General features: G+C 44.7%; 1 protein-coding gene across 34 annotated transcripts in view; it reads right to left on the bottom strand.

Moving 5' to 3' along the window:
• DAB1 (DAB1, reelin adaptor protein) overlaps positions 1-18,447 on the bottom strand; it is a 1,217,809-nt gene that overhangs the window by 132,518 nt on the left and 1,066,844 nt on the right. For all 34 annotated transcript variants that reach the window (XM_021093137.1, XM_021093135.1, XM_021093141.1 and 31 more), the window contains 1 exon segment: positions 13,174-13,272. In XM_021093137.1, the coding sequence (XP_020948796.1) occupies positions 13,174-13,272 (99 nt within the window).

The raw sequence follows: 18,447 nt of genomic DNA, 5'->3' as shown, positions 1-18,447 counted from the left end.
CTTGAGGACTGAATACATGCATACAAAAGTACAGAAAAGAGATGAGGAAGAAGATAAAGGCAAATTAGATGGATGGGGAAAGAGAAAGGAAAAGGGGGAAAATGTTTCCTGCACAGGAGTTCCCGTGGTGGCACAGCGGAAACGAATCCGACTAAGAACCATGAGGTTGCGTGTTCGATCCCTGGCCTCACTCAGTGTGTTAAGGATCCGGCATTGCTGTGAGCTGTGGTGTAGGTCACAGACAAGGCTCAGACCTGGTGTTGCTGTGGCTGTGACACAGGCCAGTGGCTACAGCTCCAATTCGACCCCTAGCCTGGGAACCTCCATATGCTTGCTACGAGTGTGGCCCTAAAAAGACAAAATAAATACATAAATAATACATAAATAAGTATACTGACCATGTGTGTGTGCACACACACACACAGTGTCAGTAACTATATTAATGTGCTAATGATGAAAAAGTCAGCCAGCAATGTTGTTTTGTTCTAGGTAACATTTAACCGTCAATGTAAGACATAGCCACACACCAGCTTCCTTATTGTGGCCAGCGAACCAGCGTGGTCTAAAATCATGTCGGGGACAGGGCAACCCTCATTAGCAGAGACATCGTGGCAGTTCACTGCACCTCTCTGAACCTCAGGGCCGTCCTGGGTAAACCAGAGCCAATACCTCTATTTGGTAGGAGGGCTGTAAAGCTTGGCGAGTTAGTGACAGCTCTCCTCCTCCAGAGGAGAACACTAACCCACTAAGAAGCTCAGTGATGCCTCAAAGTATGAAACGAAATGTGCGTAATGCAGGTGCCAGATCTGGGACAACAGCAATTGCTATGGGCATCATCATCACCGTCGTTGTTTCCATCCTTCCCGCCTGACCTACCCTTTTGTAACTGAGGGATGGTACAAATTCAGCCTTCTGATAAGGAACCCAGACCTCTCTGCATGTCTCTGGTCATCTAGATCCAGGGTCCACCACGGACATCTTGCCAGACAGAGTCTCCTCTAAGAGGGGGATTTTCCCAGGCTCTCACCTTGACCTAGGTCACGCATCCCTTTATAATCCCCAGGATTATGAATGCCGCCGCACGGAGGAGTACTTGAGAGAAGCACCGAGAACCATCACATGGGTGCTGGGCCTAATTACAGCCTCACCATTTCGATACAAACAGCTCCTGTAAGGAGTGTCTTCATAAAAATAGAAGCACTTATTAAATATCCAAGGCACAGTCAGGGAAAATGAGTTCTAAATTAAAATTTAAAACAAATGCGCAAGATAGAAAAATAATAAAAGCAGATCCCAGATAAAGCAATCAGCCGTCTAAATAAAAGCAGAGACACCCAAACGGACAGCTCTGATTTATCAAGTGTAACGGCCTCTGGAATCTGGATGAGCATTTTCAGAAGTGTCTTTTTCTGCTACTCAGTTGACCCTCAAAACTAGAGGAAGCTCCCAGAGCACGTGAATATCTGTGATTTACAATACGCGGATGTCACAGGCCCTCCTGCAAGGACGAAGGAAGTACAGTTGGGAAATCCATGACCTTGCTTTACTTTTATCTTTTTGCATAGCACTCAATACTTTCTAACAAAGTATATTCTTTAGGTACGTCTAGTGTTTCTTCTTTGTCTTGCCACATTAGAATCTAATATCCACAAGGTAGAGACGCTCCTTTTATTCACCAATGTAAGCACACCCCTGAGAATACTCCTTGGCACACAGTAGGTACTCAAGGAATATTTGTTCAATGAATAAATGGATAAAAAGTTAAGAGTCATCTTGGTCAAGGGACCCAACTGCCCTTTCGGTCACCTCGTCTGTAAAATGGCAACAATAACTAAGAGACAGACTGCAAGAATTCAATGAGAAAAAGGTATTGAAGCACTTGGCATAGTACCTGGCAAGCCGTGCTCAACAAGCAGTGGCTTCTACAGTTGCTAATACAATTCCCAGAGCCGAGCATCTATTTTCCGAGTTTATAAAAAGCACTCATCCCCAAAATCAGCCACCAAAAAGCAGGGAACAAGGGCCCAGAGATGAAAACCAGAGGCCTTTAGATGGCGCTCATCCTGCTCTCCTAGAGGGCTCATCACGTGGGGCCAGAACAAGCAAATTAGAAGATCCCTCGGGGAGTTCCTGTCGTGGCTCAGTGGTTAACGAATTCGACTAGGAACCATGAGGTTTCAGGTTCGATCCCTGGCCTTGCTCAGTGGGTTAAGGATCTGACGTTGCCGTGAGATGTGGTGTAGGTTGCAGACGTGGTGACTGGGATCCCACGTTGCTGTGGCTCTGGCGTAGGCTGGTGGCTACAGCTCTAATTAGAGCCCTAGCCTGGGAACCTCCATATGCCACAGGAGCGGCCCTAGAAAAGGAAAAAAGGCAAAAAGTCAAAAAAAAAAAAAAAAAAAAAAGATCCCTGTTATCATCCAGAGCAGAGCTAGCTACTTGTTTTTAGAAATCATGTTTTGTGGGAACTCACCAAGCTCATTTGTCTACATATTGTCTGTGCTGGCCTTGGTAAATGGTTACGAGACCATAAGGCACGCCAGGTCCAGCATCTGGACCTTGAGGAAAAAGTCTGCAGAATGACCCCAGGGATCAGATAAGGAAAGAGTCCCAGAGAGTCAGCAGATGAGCCATCCTCAAGGTCACGCTGTACATCTAGGCTCTGCCACTTTGAGACCAGCACCTCACACACCCCTCTGGGGTCCAGACAACAGCCGAGAAACTTCAGTCACAGGGTTGGTCGAAATGATGACAACCCTAAGGGCAGCTAGATTTCTCCCCTGGAGAACAGATGAACGGTTACCAGATTGCAAATGACTCTGACTATGACCTTGAAAAGGAGACCACCATTAGGAACTAAAAAGAACAAGGGCCTTCCCACCCTGCCCTGCTGGAGTCAGTTCCTAGTCATCTCATTTGGTGGACATGAGACCTTGTGCAAGTTCTTTACCCCTCTGGGTCTCAGTTTCCTTATCTATTTAATGGAAATAATACTACTTTCTTTTTTGTTTGTTCATTTGTTTAGGGCTACACCTGTGGCATATGGGGGTTCCCAGGCTAGGGGGTCTAATCAGAGCTGCAGCTGCCAGCCTGCACCACAGCTACAAGATGGATCGGAGCCACATCTGTGATCTACACCACAGCTCACAGCGAATGCTGGATCCTTAACTCACTGAGTGAGGTCAGGGATGGAACTCGAATCCTCATGGATACTAATTGGGTTCGTTAACCCCAAGCCACGACAGGAACTCCTAATATTACTTGCTTAGCTGAGTTCTTAGGGATTGAATTCAACGGGACCATGCATATAAAAGTAGCTATCCCAGAAAATTTTACCTCCTTAAAGGCCAAAACTGATAAAATGATTTATTAAGGGAAAGCTAGGACATTTCTGCTTAAAAACATTCATGGTCTTCACTTTCCAGAGTAATATGAGCATACTTTTCCCATTATGAATTATCCCCTGTCGAAATTATCTGAGAGAGGCAGCTTCCTGACAAAGCCAATTTCTAAAAATATGTTGGTTTTGAGCTACAAATTGATTTTTTATTGTGATAAATTAAAATCCAATATCATCCCACTAAACACACAGAGGCTCAATTTTTCCTCTCCAATATTCAGTCTCTTTGATATTAAAATGGATCTGGGACTGCCATCAGGCATGCTGGAGCCTGAACACTGGGGCAAATAAGCAGAGTATGGAGATGGTACAGAGGAGAGAAGAAAAGAGAAAGGAAAACGAAGGCAAAGCAAGGAAGTGGAGGGAGGGAGGCAGATGTTTTCTACCTCCTGTTTTGTGAGCATCCCTGAGTGTCTAGGATCTGTCCCGAGGATGTTCAAGCCTAGGTGTTTTGCACATAATTTGCTGCGAGGTCTCAAGAGCCATTCTCCTTAGGTTGTGAATTTCTTTACTTGAAAATGAGTAGGTTAGTCCATACCTAAGGGACCATTCATCCTTGACGTCCCAGACCAGGGAAGTCTGAATCACATGTCTTATTCGTTCTGTAAGTCTTACTCTTTCTGAATCACATGTCTTACTCTCACTGCCTGCATGGATAGGCCAGCGTCCTTGGTACGTAGCATCGTGGGCTCCAGTATCTGGCCCAGACAATAGCAGTTCTATTATAAGTTGACTTATTCGTTGCTTCCTGTTCCTTCCTTCCCTCTCTTTCATTCCATCTCTCCCTGACTGCCTTCATCCCCTTCCTTCGCTGTGCCCCAGCATCTGTCACAGGTTAGAATCCGTGCGGAAACTCTGCAGATACACCAGTGGATGAGACCAGGTACCTTATGGAGCCCATAGTCTAAGGAAGTGTGAGTCAACTCATTATGATACAGATGTGCCGTGATAGGAGGGAGCAGAGACACTGTAGGAAGACTAGAAGAGGATATCTTAACTCGGCTAAGAGGACATAAAAAAGTCCATATCAGAGAGGGGACAATAGAGCTAATAATATAATAATATTTAATAACTAGAGCTTTTATTTTACCAGGCACTTTTCTAAGTCTTAAGGGATTAAAATTAAATCCTTATTTAATCTTGCACCAACCCTAAGACACAGGGGCTTTGATTATTGCTATCTTAAGAGTAAAGCAGGTACAAAGTCATTAATAAAAAATTACTTTATAACCACACAGTTGGGCAGGATTAGATCCAAGGAAGCTCCTTTCATTAGGTCTACTCTCTGGTGTCAAGACCAAACTGGCAAGAAGCGTGGGCTATGGATCTGGAAACCCCAATATGGATTCTGCTCAGAGGGTAAAATGTGCAAAGCACTTAGTTTAACAAAGCCTGAGAAAGGGCTCGACGAATGGGAAGTATGGTGCCATGCTGCTACTGTTGTTGTGGGTGACACTGCTGGACCTTGAGGTGTTCACTGAGTGAAGAAGGATATTCAGAGTCGGGGGCGGGGAGGTCACCTTGAACTAGTCCTGGAAGCTGGGCAGTGCGGGTGTGCGGAGGAAATGGCAAGACGGCAGCCCCTGCATTCTGCTCATGCTCCAAAGGCTCTCCCAGACCTGCTCCATGCAGCTGGGCCAGGGGAGGGGGGAGCTTCATGGCACTACCAGCAGCTGGTCATCATGCAAGCATCAAAAACATGTATCCTTACTCCAACAGTTTCCCAGGAAAAGTCATCCATGGCAATGAGCCTTGGAGAAGGGGATGGTTCCCTGATTTGCACGAAAGCATCTTACGGGCCAAGGGCAGGCTTAGAGTCACTGTCCCTACCTCTCTGTAGAGCTAGTGCAGCTTCAGGGCCACAGAATACACTGAATAGTAACTGAGGCTGTAGTGGACCGGAGTCAACCAAAACTCTCTGGCCTTATGTTCTAGGCCTCACAATGGGGCCCTGCCCACCTCTGTGGTTTTCTCTCTCAGTGACGGCAATCACACATCCTCTCATCCAGAATATCCAAACATCTTACTCTTCTCCACACCTGCCCTCCTTCACAACTTTCTCACCTTAGGGCCTTAGCAAACACTCCCAATAATTTCCCATTGCCCGGATACTGGTTTTCTTAAATCTCCAACTTCAAACCCTTCCCCTCCTTCAAGGTTCAGCCCTTTATTCTCTATCATGTCATATTTTTTTTCAGTGGGAAGAGATCCTTTCTTCTTTTGAACTCTCATGATGATTTTATATTTTTCTCTTATCATGTTATTATTTTTGCTTTGAGTTGATAGTTATTTATATATGTCTTACCTCCTAGGCTGTAGGAGTATGATCACTATGGCAGAAAATTACTTTTTTTTTTTTTTTTTTTTTGCTTTTTTAGGGCCATACTTGTGGCATATGGAAGTTCCCAGGCTAGTGACTGAATGAGAGATGCAGCTGTCAGCCTATGCCACAGCCACAGCAATGCCAGATCCAAGCCACCTCTGTGACCAACACCACAGCTCATGGTAATGCCGGATCCTTAACCCACTGGGTGAGGCCAGAGATTGAACTCACATCCTCATGGATGCCAGTTGGGTTCATACCCCACTGAGCCACAATGGGAACTTCCAGAAAATTACCTTTTTTATATCCAAGTGAGTAAGGAAGATTCAGGTAATTAGAAGCAGGCTTTTCATCTACATGAATGTGTGTTAAGATGTTTCAAGTCATATAGCATGGGAAACATCTCTGCTGTGACTGTCCCAACCATGGCAAAATGCCATCCTTGCCTGTAGCGACTTCCTGCATCACTACCCTCTCCCTCAAAGACAGCGTTGTGACCACCCAAAATGCCCGTACTGAATTCCCAAACAGCCCTCATGATGATGGAACTGGTCAAGTGGAGAATCTCTGGAGTCAAAGAAATAAAACAAGCTTAGGAGTTATAAACGTGAATTTGACTTCAACTCCTGCTATATGCAGTAGCCTCGAGCAAACAACTCATCCTACTTGTACCTTAGTTGACTCATCTGTAAAAGGTGGGGTAATACAACCTTCAAGAATGGTTGGGTGTCAAACGAGTCAGGGTCCAGGAAAGACTGCTGAAAGACTGCTAGAAGCCATAGAGTCCTGCTTTCAGGTTAGTCATCACAGCCAGCCTCGCGAGAGAGTCCTGTGCACTGCTGCCATGGTTCTCAGGATGACAACGTCGCAGGTCCCAGCATCCTGCTCTGCAGCCCCTTCACTGTCCTCCCCGTCATCTTCCCGAGGACCAATTTCCCTTGCCCCTTCTCAGCTGCTCTCCCCCAGTCCCACTCAAAACATCCAGTGAGAACAAGGTGAAGAACAGTCCTGTTTGGGGGACATGCAAAGAGGGTGATATCTGGTCTTCAGTGAGAAATAAATGATTAAGTCAACCCTGAAATGTAAGTGCAGCCACTGCATTTAAAACATCATGACCCCTCTATTATGAGGGATACCATTCAATCCTGCATCGCTCTCCACCTCTTCACTGCCATGCCCTAGTTCTGGGTACATGTGCTGATTGGCAATCACTAAAGTCATTTTATCGTCTATGCAGTACTCCTGAGCACCTGTTATGAGGACATCATGTATGTGCTAGCCAGAGAGAGAACAGTGAGGAGCAAAAAGATACAGCTTCATTCATCTGAGTGTTGACAGAAGTATTCAACAATCATTTCCTAAAAGGAAGAAGGAACAAACCCATATATCTTTCTCTTTCAGACATTTGTACATTTAGAAATATGTTTTTTTTTTTTTTTCTCCCCTGACTTGCTTATGTGGTCCTCTCCAGCTCACTCCTCCACTGCCAATAAGTGTGCTCTTTTCTGGGAACGCCGTCCGGAATATTCCTAGCGAAGCTCAGTCTCCATCCGCTGAGGACTGACAACTCCATTCACACCTGTGTCTTAGCAGCTGTCAGTTCACTTGGTGAGTCTGGTTTCACCATCAGACACTGAGCAGCTCAGGGGCAAGGACGTATTTTCTTCATCTTTGAATCCTCAGGAAAGAAGAGCATCGCATGGCACAGAATAGGCATCCAATATGCTCTTGACCGACCATCTACTGGTTCCACTGCCAACATTCTACCCACAAGACAGGCCCAGTTATAACTCCACCTCTTTTACCTGCACCCAGGAATGCTCATCAGAATGAAAGTGAATAGTGGTGATACTAAGGGGTAATACTGAATCTGCTCTAATACATATCATAGGAAATCTTTACTATCTTGGATGTTGCTATGGTCCAAATATAAATATATATATAAATATATATATAAAATACATATATAAAAATATATATACTATATATAAATATATATATAATATATATTAAAAATATATAAAAACATACATATAAAATATATATATATAAATATATATATATAAAATATATATAAAATGTTTATATCCCCAAATTCATATACTAAAGTTCTAACCTTCAAAGGGATGGTAGCAGGAAGTGGGGCTTTTACGAAGTGATCGGGTCCTGAGGGTAGAGACCTCATAAATGGGATTAGTGCCCTCATAAAAGGGGCACCAGGCGGGGACCCAGCAAAAAGGCACCACCTGTGAGGAAGTGGTCTCTCACCAGACATCAAATATTGGGGCCACGATCCTGAAACTTCCAGCCTCTGTAAACTGTGAGGAGTAAATGTTTGTTGTTTATAAGCTGCCTGGTTGGTAGTATGTTTGTTATAGCAGCCCAAACACACTACGAAAGGTATGTTATTGTCAATGATACTTATAAGGACCCTGGACCAGACTACCTGGGCTTGAATCTCAGCTCTGCCTCTTGTGAGCTGTGTAAATTATTTGGACCTCAGTTTTCTCATCTGTAAAAGGATGCTAATAAGAGCAGCAACTTCACAGAACTGCTCTGATGTCCTTAGAAGGGTACACATAACAGTGCCAAATCAGGGTTGGCTACACTAAGTAAACAAGCAAAATTCACCTGCGATTGTGGGAATGCGATGCTGCTGTATCTTAAAAGCTGATACAGACCACTGCCCTCTATCCTGAGAAACAGACTTCTCTATAGGCTCCTGCAATCATTATGATTTTTCACGGCACAAATTACAGTAATTCTATGAAACAGAATTGAAAATGGGGAGAAAGGTAATGCTTTTTCCCTAAAAAGACACAAGATTTGGGGTTGGGAGGTCTGTTGTGAGTCTCCAGCCAAGTCAGGGACACTCCCAGAATCTCAGTTTCTGTGAAATGAAGATGACATCACTTCCACTTTGGTGCCCACTGGTCTGATTTGAGAAGCTGGTAACATACTGATGTACATTCTACTCCAGATTTGCTACGGCTCCTCCTATTAATAATAACAGTGAGTTTCTATGTGACATTTCCTGCATTCTCGCTGATCCTTTTGACATATTAGCAATACCTACGAATCTGAAAATATGAACAGCTTTCGATATTGATTTACTCCCTGCGATATACTAATAATAAAGCAAAATTTCCTCATGTAAGGATTGGGATCAAGAGCCCTTTGAAATTCAAGACAAGGTGTAAATTGCTGCAAAGGGTCTCTTTAATTGGGATCAAAATATTTTTGACAGCTTTTGGATTTTTCGAATTCTAGCTATTGTCACGTTCTGCTAATGTTTCTTTTTTTGGTTTTGGGAAAAAAAAAAAAAAAACAACAAGAGTGCAGCCAAGCTTGAGAAGGAATACTTTAGACATGATAAACAACTAAGATTTGTCATTCCAAATGACAAAGACCCAGTTTTCCATTTCTTTGATATGTAGGACAAAACATTTCACTTAGATTCTTATCTTGCACAATTCAGTCGGTCTCCTGCTGGGTGATGACAAAGATTCCCTAAACTCTTCCTGCTTATAATCTCCAATGGTGTTTTGAAAAACCTCCCTTTATCTGAAGATAAATCACATCAATAGGGATGCCTTTAAGGGAGGAACAGAATATTAAAACTGATCTCAGGAATGCGCTTAGCTGCGACTTTGGTCAATACCTCATCCTCTATTCGCCTTCCTTCCACAGCATCCCCATCACCTGCTTGCTGCCTGAATCCTCCTAGGGATGGGGAACTCACCTGCACAGAAAGTGGTCCATCTAACTCTGGCGAGAGGGAAATTTTCCATACTTACAAACTGAAAATGCCTCCCAGAAACTCCTGTCACCTGGTCTGGGTTCTCTTTCTTGACTCACACTGAAGTCAGCTCCTCCTTCTGTTGAACAACTCTTTTTTTGTTTTGTTTTGTTTTTTGTTTTTTAGGGCCACACCTGCAGCATATGGAGGTTTCCGGGCTAGGGGGTCCCATCGGAGCTGTAGCTGCTGGCCTACGCCACAGCCACGCCAGATCTAAGCCCTGTCTGTAACCTACACCACAGCTCAGGGCAACGCCAAATCCTTAATCCACTGAGCGAGGTCAAGGATCAAACCCACAACCTCATGGTTCCTAGTCGGGTTCGTTGCCGCTGCACCACGATGGCAATTCCTCTACTGAATGACTCTTGGGAGAGATGAACATGATTAATAAGGGAATGTCCTGCCCCACCCTCTTCTCTGCTTCAGGCTTAAATATATCTGCTCCTCTGCACCAGTTTTCCCCAGACCTGTGTGGAGACAAATTAACTAGCTAAGGATGCAGAAACCCAGGGACAGGGGACCTAATGCTAATCAAACAGAACTGGAGCAGACTAAGCCAGACAAAAGCATTTAACGGCCTTCCTCCTGATTCTCCACTCGGGTATGGCATTTTTTCCCACAACACCAAAGGGCTTTGAGCTGAAATAATGATTTTATGATTGTTCTCTTTGTGTCCAAAGCATCAAAAATCATATTATAAGGTTTGGGTGGTATCTGTCTTTGGGGCCAGTTTAGTTAGTCTTGAGGGAGGATTGATTGATTGATTGATTTTGTCTTTTGTCTTTTTAGGGTTGCACCTGAGGCATATGGAGGTTCCCAGGCTAGGGGTCTAATTGGAGCTATAGCTGCTGGTCTACACTACAGCCATAGCAATGCAGGATCCTAGCTGCTGCATCTGTGACCTACACCACAGCTCATGGCAATGCCGGATCCTTAACCCACTGAGCAAGGCCAGGGATTGAACCTGTGTCCTCATGAATACTAGTTGGGTTCGCTAACCACTGAGCCATGACAGGAACTCCTTGAGGGAGGATTTAGATTCGGGTAAAGAATATAAACTACTGCTCCTCATTAGCTAAAGTTTAGTGATTAGGACTATTCGATGGTGGGGTACCTGACAGAAGAACAAAGCCCCAAGACACGGCACTGGATGACATAAAGTAACAGATACACTGTCTCACTCCAGTCCCTTTGGTGATGCAACATCATGGTGATGAATGGGCATGGACTTGGGAGGAGACTAAAGATGATGACACACATTGGGGCACACAAAGCTTTGGGAACGTATCCCTCAGTTGGGTTTGATCCATACTCCTCGGCGCCCACCCATGAAGGATGCTAAAAAGTCAACACTATCCTCCAAGTGTCTACAAGCCCAGAGCTCTCTGCCTCCTGTGTGTTACACAGGATCCCGCGAAGCCACATCTGTGTGAAGAGGTGTCGGCCCAGCATCGTTTTCAGTCCCCTGGTGTCTTCATCAGGATGTTCTCCGATTTGACTGTACCCGTTCTAAAATGCAGGGTTCAACACTGAGCACCGGTCTCCAAGCTACCGTCTGCTCAGGGAAAAAGAAAAACTTCCTGTTTCCCAGAAACCATACTTTAATTAAGGCATAAGAGACGTGCATTAGGGTCTTTGCCTTGAAGCCTTCAAGCCCCCTGACTATTGATGCTTCTGTCTCATTCTAAACTCCCTTTTACCCGAGCATCCCAAGTAGAGCCACCTTTCCCTATAAAACAGAGGTCAACTGCTTTGATTTTTGACTCAAGCCAACTGGAGGGTCAATGCCAGCTCTGCCTCCTACATGCTGGGTGTATATGAGAAAAGTCATGTAGTCTGAGAGATTACAGACATCTTGGTTAAATGCCAATTCTATAAGCCAGGTTGTCTAGGTTGTAACCCTGTCTCCACTACCACCTACCTTTGGCAAGTTACCTATCTGTTTCGCTCCTGAATATCTTCAACTATCAAATGGAGATAATGGCAGTATCTACCTCATAGGGTTGTTTCAAGGATTAAGTGAGCTGGTACTTACAAAGGGCTTACAACAATGCCTGGAACATATGATGTGCCTGATGCAGTCGTTGGTATCATTATTCTCTCTCAGGACTCTCACAGGTATGAAACTGCAAAGCAACTAACAGGTACCTAATACAGAGCAGGTACGCACCAAATGGGAGTTACTGTTACTAGTTATTTTTTCATTGTGGTAAAATACACGTAACATAAAATTCATCACTATAACCATTCTGAAGTCTCCAGTTCAGTGGTATAATCTACATGCACTTGTTGTGTAGCCATCATGTCCATCCGTCGCCGGCAGTGTTTTCCTCTTCCCGAACATTTCAATCCATACGCATTAAACACGAACTCTTCACTGCCCCCCGACCCCACCCAGCCACCACCACCCTCCTTTCTGTCTGTATGAATCGGAATCCTCTAGATACCTCATTTAAGTGGAATCCTACTGCATTTGACTATTTGTGCCTGGCTTATTTTACTTTGCATAATGCCTCTCGTGTTGTAGCTTATGTCAGAATTTTCTTCATTTTTTATTGCTGAATGATATTCCACTGCAGGTAGATACCATATTTTGTCTATCCATTCATCCATTAAGGGCCAGTTAGATTGCTTCCACTTTTTGGCTATTGTGAATAATGCTGTTATGCACATGGTGTGAACATGGGTGTAAAAATATCTGCACTATTCTTAGCTACTCAGGAGTAACTTTTAAGAAAATCCATTTTAAATTAAATGTTAAATTATCATCCTACTCCCCGTATGGTATCCTAATATGAACCAGAAAAAAAGGGGAGAAAATTATGATGCAAATGACTACAGTTAGATAACTTGGCGAGCTGAGTATTGTTTACACAGTGAACAGTAAATAATCTGTGAAGTTCAAAGGAAGTGATATAGGCGGAGGTGTTTATAGAAACTATAATGTACTGAAAGAATAAAGGGAAAACATGTCCACTTGACTCTGGCTTTCTGGACAAAACAAATCACAGAATGTTTTCCTGTTTTTTCTTTATCATCAGCAAAGAAGGCCAACAATGCCAGGCAAGTCCTGGGGATACGTGTGAAATCTAATTGCTCCTGGGAGGTTGCTACAAACACAAACCATTTCTTCAGTGGGTTCAGCAAAGGTATCAGCCCTTACACTTCCTGGCCAGGCAGTGATAGATTTTTTTTTTAAGACTGAAAACTCCATTTATTCTTTTTGATGATAGCAACTGCAAGGTGCCACAGGTTAAACTCAACAGAGTCTGGATGCTTTGACCAAGTCAGAAGACCCCCATGTGTCTCTCTCTAGGATGTATGTCATTAAAGGTGCCAAGACACAAAGAAATTTAACTTAAGCTGTCACATGACCCTCCGCTCCTCAAAGCACATCAATCTCCCATTACACTTCCAGGACCGCGTGACACTTTCATCCCAATTACACAATAAGAAACATGGTGCAGTCACACTGTGGCCAAGTCAGGGAAGAGCCTCCCTTTGATGGATGATCAGAGTTGATCAAGTTTGTCAGTTGCTTTATGTGTTTTTATGCTTGTTTGATATTCCTGCCCAGAGAGGAGAGGCTCTTAAGGGCACATCTGTCAATGGAGTCAATTTCACCATATGCCATGTGATTCTTTTACTTACCCCTGTCTTCTCATCAAAGATTTTGATGCCTCCAAAGGAGATGGTTAAAAAGATTTTCTGTTTGTGTTCTCCTTTGGAACGAGCGCCAGCCACAACGCCCTGTTGAAAGGAAGGATGTGGTTTTTACTTTTGTGTTTTCATTTGAAAATTCCCTCTGGTCCCAAAGGCCTGCCGGATACCATCAACTGATGGCACCAACGAGACACATCTTTTCCTCCTCCCCCTTCCATGCTGCCTTCCCCAGTGGGCTTGCATACTCTTGATATTTTAGGACAATTGCTGTCCTCACTGTGCTAATGCTGTATAAATAGATATATGAACTCTGATTCATTTGATGAACCAAGATTCACAGAATGCCTACTTTGTGCCTAGATGCTGGGTTAAGAATTTTGAGACCCCAGGAGAAACCCAATATGGCCTTCTCATCACTCCCTTCACTGGGTTTTGTTATTGGATATGGTTTTGACCCTTTAAATAAAGGTGAATCATGGAATATATTTCTAAATGTGATTTTTTTGGCCTTTTTTTTTGGGGGGGGTGCTGTACCCACAGCATAGGGAAGTTCCAGGGCCAGGGGTCCAATCAGAGCTGCAGCTGCCAGCCTATGTACATCACAGCCACAGCATACAGGATCCGAGCCACATCTGCGACCTACACTGGAGCTGACAGCAATGCCAGATACTTAACACACTGTGCACCGTCAGGGATCAAACCAGAATCCTCATGGATACTCGTCGGGTTCATTACCACTGACCCATTATGGGAACTTCTCTAAATGCAATTTTCATTTTATACTTCCAGGGAACATTTTCACACAAATTAATTTTGGAGATTAGAAAGAAATGAACAATCATTGCCAGATGGAATGTCTCAATTTTGTTTAGAAAAAGTGTGATCATCGCAGTCATCTATCTGGGGTCCCCAGTCCCCCCTCCACTTTTGTATGTTCCTCTACCACTTCCCCATCCTTCCTGTGCTTTCAAAGAAAGTACCTACGAAGTGCATCTTATATCTTGAAAATACGCTTCCCTGCCTTTTCACATTTTTTAGAAACTGAAGACATGCGTATGTGTCCATCAGACAGTAAATGGCACAAAAGGTACGTATGAGTATGTTCCTCTGTTCACTGCTCCACCCCTGGTACCCAGGACAGTCCCTGCAGGGCAGGGGATACTCAGCAAATCATTGTTATAAGGATGTGCTCTCAAGCATCCCCTCCAAAGTGGATACAATGCAGGTTAAGGGTAAAGACACTTGCTTTTTAAATTAGCCTCTGTGGTGGCCAATTCAGGTGAGCACAGGCTTCATTTTAGGGGAAGCCATTCAAGGGATTTATACTCAAGGGCTGTTGCTGACGCTGCATTAGGTGTTTTGAGGCTTGTGGCTCCTTGGTCATTATTAGATTCCACAGAGGGCTAGAGTAACTCCAACTCTCAGCGGTTATCACTCTGGGTGCTTTTTAGGAGTAGAAAAGTCTAAAATAATAATGATTTCCTATTTCCAGGTGAGAAAAGTCTGTGGGGCTGTCCTCAACCCCGGTCTCAGTGAAGAGAATGAGGAATGACGGGCAGGTGAGAGAGAGGGGCACCCTCTCGAGGGTGTCTGATCCTCTTCACTCTGGGTGCTGGGAACAGTCCACGGAATTGAAACATCTGGATTATACTCCCGCCTGTGATCTTGGGCATCCAATTTAACTCTCAATTCTACTTCCTCAAGTATACGAACTTTTCTTGCATGTTTGAGAGAATTAAATGAACACGTATGTAAAGTAGCCAGCACAATGCCAGCTACACTGGAGGCATGCCATAAAAAATCCATTTCTCCTAGTAAAAGAATGGCTGTCCCCTTGAAGTTTGTGGTCTAGCTCCTGTTTGGTTCCTACTAGGAGGGAACACACTCCCTCAGGAGTTCTCCGTTCAACCTCAAGCACCTCTTACGTACTTGCAGACATACAGAATTTCAGAGCCAGAGAAAACCTTAAAACAAATCAGTCCAAAAGCTCTCCAATGGCAGCTGAAAAAAATGATGTCCAGAAAGGTGGGTAGACAGTCCTGAGACGGCACGGAGAGTTGGTAGGAAAGCTAAAAATTATACTTCCATTCTCCAGACTCTTAGAATGGGGCAGTTACGACTTTTTTTTTTTTTTTTTTTTCCGTCATTTGAGGGCCGCACCTGCGGCATATGGAGGTTCCCAGGCTAGGTGTCTAATTGGAGCTGTTGCTGCCGGTCTATGCCAGAGCCACAGCAACACCAGATCCAAGTTGCGTCTGTGACCTACACCACAGCTCAGAGCAATGCTGGATCCTTAACCCATTGAGCCAGGCCAGGGATTGAGCCTGCAACCTCATGGTTCCTAGTCGGATTCGTTTCCACTGCACCATAAGGGGAACTCCCAGTTATGACTCCTTTACATGTGCCCGGATTCCTTTCCTATAACCCTACCAGGTATTCCTTTTTTGGCCTTTCAGGGCTGGTACCCATTGCCATGAGATCCCTCCTCCAAGGATTACCCTCTAAATAGTTAAAGAGAATGACCTTCCCCAAAACTAAGTCCTCTGACTCTTTAACCCCTCTTCCTGTTCAAATGTTTCTAGATTCCTCTGTGTGCTGCCTGATTTTCCGTACATTCACTGAGGGACAATTTTAAGGACATTGGGGCTGATCAGAAGAGGTCTTTGCAAGGGTAACTTGCATTTCTCTTCAAGGTCACCCTATTAGAGATACCACCTCTGACCCCTCCACCCTCCACACCAAACTGCATCTCCTCCTTTCTCCCTCAATCTCTTCTCCTCGTGACACCCTCTGGCATATGAGATATTCACCTGTTGAACACAAAAGCTCAATTGTGCTCAGAATTTTGTGGTATAAATTCTATGGGCTCAGTGTTGCAGACGAGCTTGGCATTTAAAAAAAAAAAAAAGGCACTCAAAAAAGTGAAGTGACTTTCTGTTCACTTGGATAGCGAACAAGCCAGGCTTTGAACCCATGAAAACTTGACTTTGAAATTGGTGCTCCTGGCTGGATGTGGAGTACAGTAGCTGATGCTGTCATCCCTCTAACCTTCAACCTCAGCTTCCAGAGGTGCGCAGAAGAGAACAAGAAGCAGAACAGTTATAAATGGAAGCACTGTAAGGATGGTGCCCAAGGAAAGAGAGCCCCCTTTCTTGCTCAAGTCCTTCTTGCTTGGGGACATACAGCACATGGTGGGGAGAGGGCTGCATGTTTGGTCAAGAAGCGTAGTTTCAGTATCCCCGTCTCTAAGTGGGTCCTAACAATTCCTGGCTCTTGGAATTCTTGCAACATCAAACAGCACTAATTGCTGGCACATGGTAGTGCTGACTAGATGATGCCCTGATTCGCCTCCTGTGAATCCAAGTGGCTATCAGAGAACTTCCCAGCAGAACATGGCTGAAGAATTTGGGATGGAGAGAGCAGACATGCATGTTCCGGGAGCACTTCTGCGTGGGGCTGCTGGTGGTACAGCTTCTTAGGACAAATGCAAGAGAGAAGGAGTCGAGCTCTAGAAAACTGCACCAAGTCCAAGTAAGTGCCACCAGATGGCAGGCCGCAGGGTCTCACCTCCTGCAGATTATTCATGGCTGTGATGTAGACCTGATGGAGGTCAGGAGACAGGGCCTGCTGGGGAGTCAGAAGATGTGGATGTAGCTGCCTTTTGGGGGTTTTGTGCCTCAACTTAGTCACCTGACCTATAAAGTCACTGTTGGAAACCTGGAAATTAGGGAGTCAGGTGTTTTCTTGGGTACCTCCCAAATGGTAGGCATCCTTTCACTTGTCATATAAATTAGCTGATGCCGCAATCCTGGGAAGGAGGCATTATCTCCCTTATTTTACCTGTGATGGGACATAGGTCAAGTGACCACCCAAAACCTCAAGAAACTAAGAAGACAGAGGGAATTCAGTCATCTTTCAAATTCCAATGTTAGGGTCCTTTCCATTATTACCCTCTTGGGGGTGGGGGGGGAGATGCTCTTTTGAGAGCAGTGATGAGAAACCAGTGGAACCACCAGCTTCCAGACTCAGGGGTGAAGAAGAATCTGAACTGAGTGTACTCGCACGTCTTACCTCAGAAGAAAGAACCACGTACCTACCGCACCTAGCAAAGGATACACTGTGCAGAGAGCTTGGATAATGAGTGACCATCACCACCAGGACTAGCGCTGCTACTGTGGAGCAATACAGGCTCGAGGCACCATGTGGACTGGTGGATGCAGGAATCCCTAAGGGGGTCACACATAGGCAGCATCCTGAGGAAGGGGCCAGGCGGCCCTCTCCAGGCCGAGGGACTCCATGAGAATCCGAAAAGATGATACCCAGCTGAGAAACCCCGCCTAGCAGGGTGCCTGCATGTGATGGGATGACTGGAATCTCCATAGAACATGTCAAGCAGGTGTGCAAACACGACAGGCTGCAAGCATGAATGGCTGAAAACCTAGAATGCTATTCCAGAAAGCTCCATGAACTAAACCCGGTCTCTGATCTCAGCCCTACTAGTTACCAGCTGTATGATCTTTGGAAAAAACACAACCCGAGTTTCAATTTTCCCCCTAAACGGGGGGGGGGTTACAAATACCTTCCACTGTCCTTCTTTGTGCCCAGAGACTTGCCCCTGAGGACTGCATTCTCGGGACATCTGGACTCCACTGAAGAAGGTGCCCATGGGAGAGCAGAGGGTGGGGAGGAGCTATGGGCAGGGGCTTAAATCCGGGGTGGGGGGACCAAGATACATTCAATGCAGATACAAACAGAATATAATTAAGCACTAAACTATATGTTCTCAAAAACTGGACATCTGGGGATCTAGGTTTGCATTCTCGGCTTATCCCAAATTAAATGAGGTCCTGGGGCAAATCCTATAACTTCCATGAGCCTCAGACTTCTTAGTCCCAGACAGGGGGCTAATATCTACACCTCCTAAGATCCAGAGAGATAATATAAAGTGCTTTGTTGACAAAATTAAAACAGGATGACAACGAGGCTTCACTGGTAGACAGGCAATGGCTCACTCAAACTCGCATTATGAATCCCTCTCAAATCTCTAAAATCCAAGAGAAAACTCTAAGACAGGAAGAGGCACCAGCTTCAGTGAGTCAAGCAAAGAAAAGCAGATTTAAAAAAAAATTTATTCCTCATCTGGCCTGACGTGAACAAGTGGGCTTTTTGCAAGGCTAACTAGCACTTTGTACTTTTTTGTCTTTCTTTCCTGGGCCGGTGGCCAAATAGAGAATCAATCGTTTATGTTGCTGTGCTTCCTAA

The sequence above is a fragment of the Sus scrofa genome, chromosome 6 (genome assembly GCF_000003025.6).
Source record: "Sus scrofa isolate TJ Tabasco breed Duroc chromosome 6, Sscrofa11.1, whole genome shotgun sequence".
Taxonomy (NCBI): domain Eukaryota; kingdom Metazoa; phylum Chordata; class Mammalia; order Artiodactyla; family Suidae; genus Sus; species Sus scrofa.
This window is presented reverse-complemented; position numbering and strand designations above follow the sequence as displayed.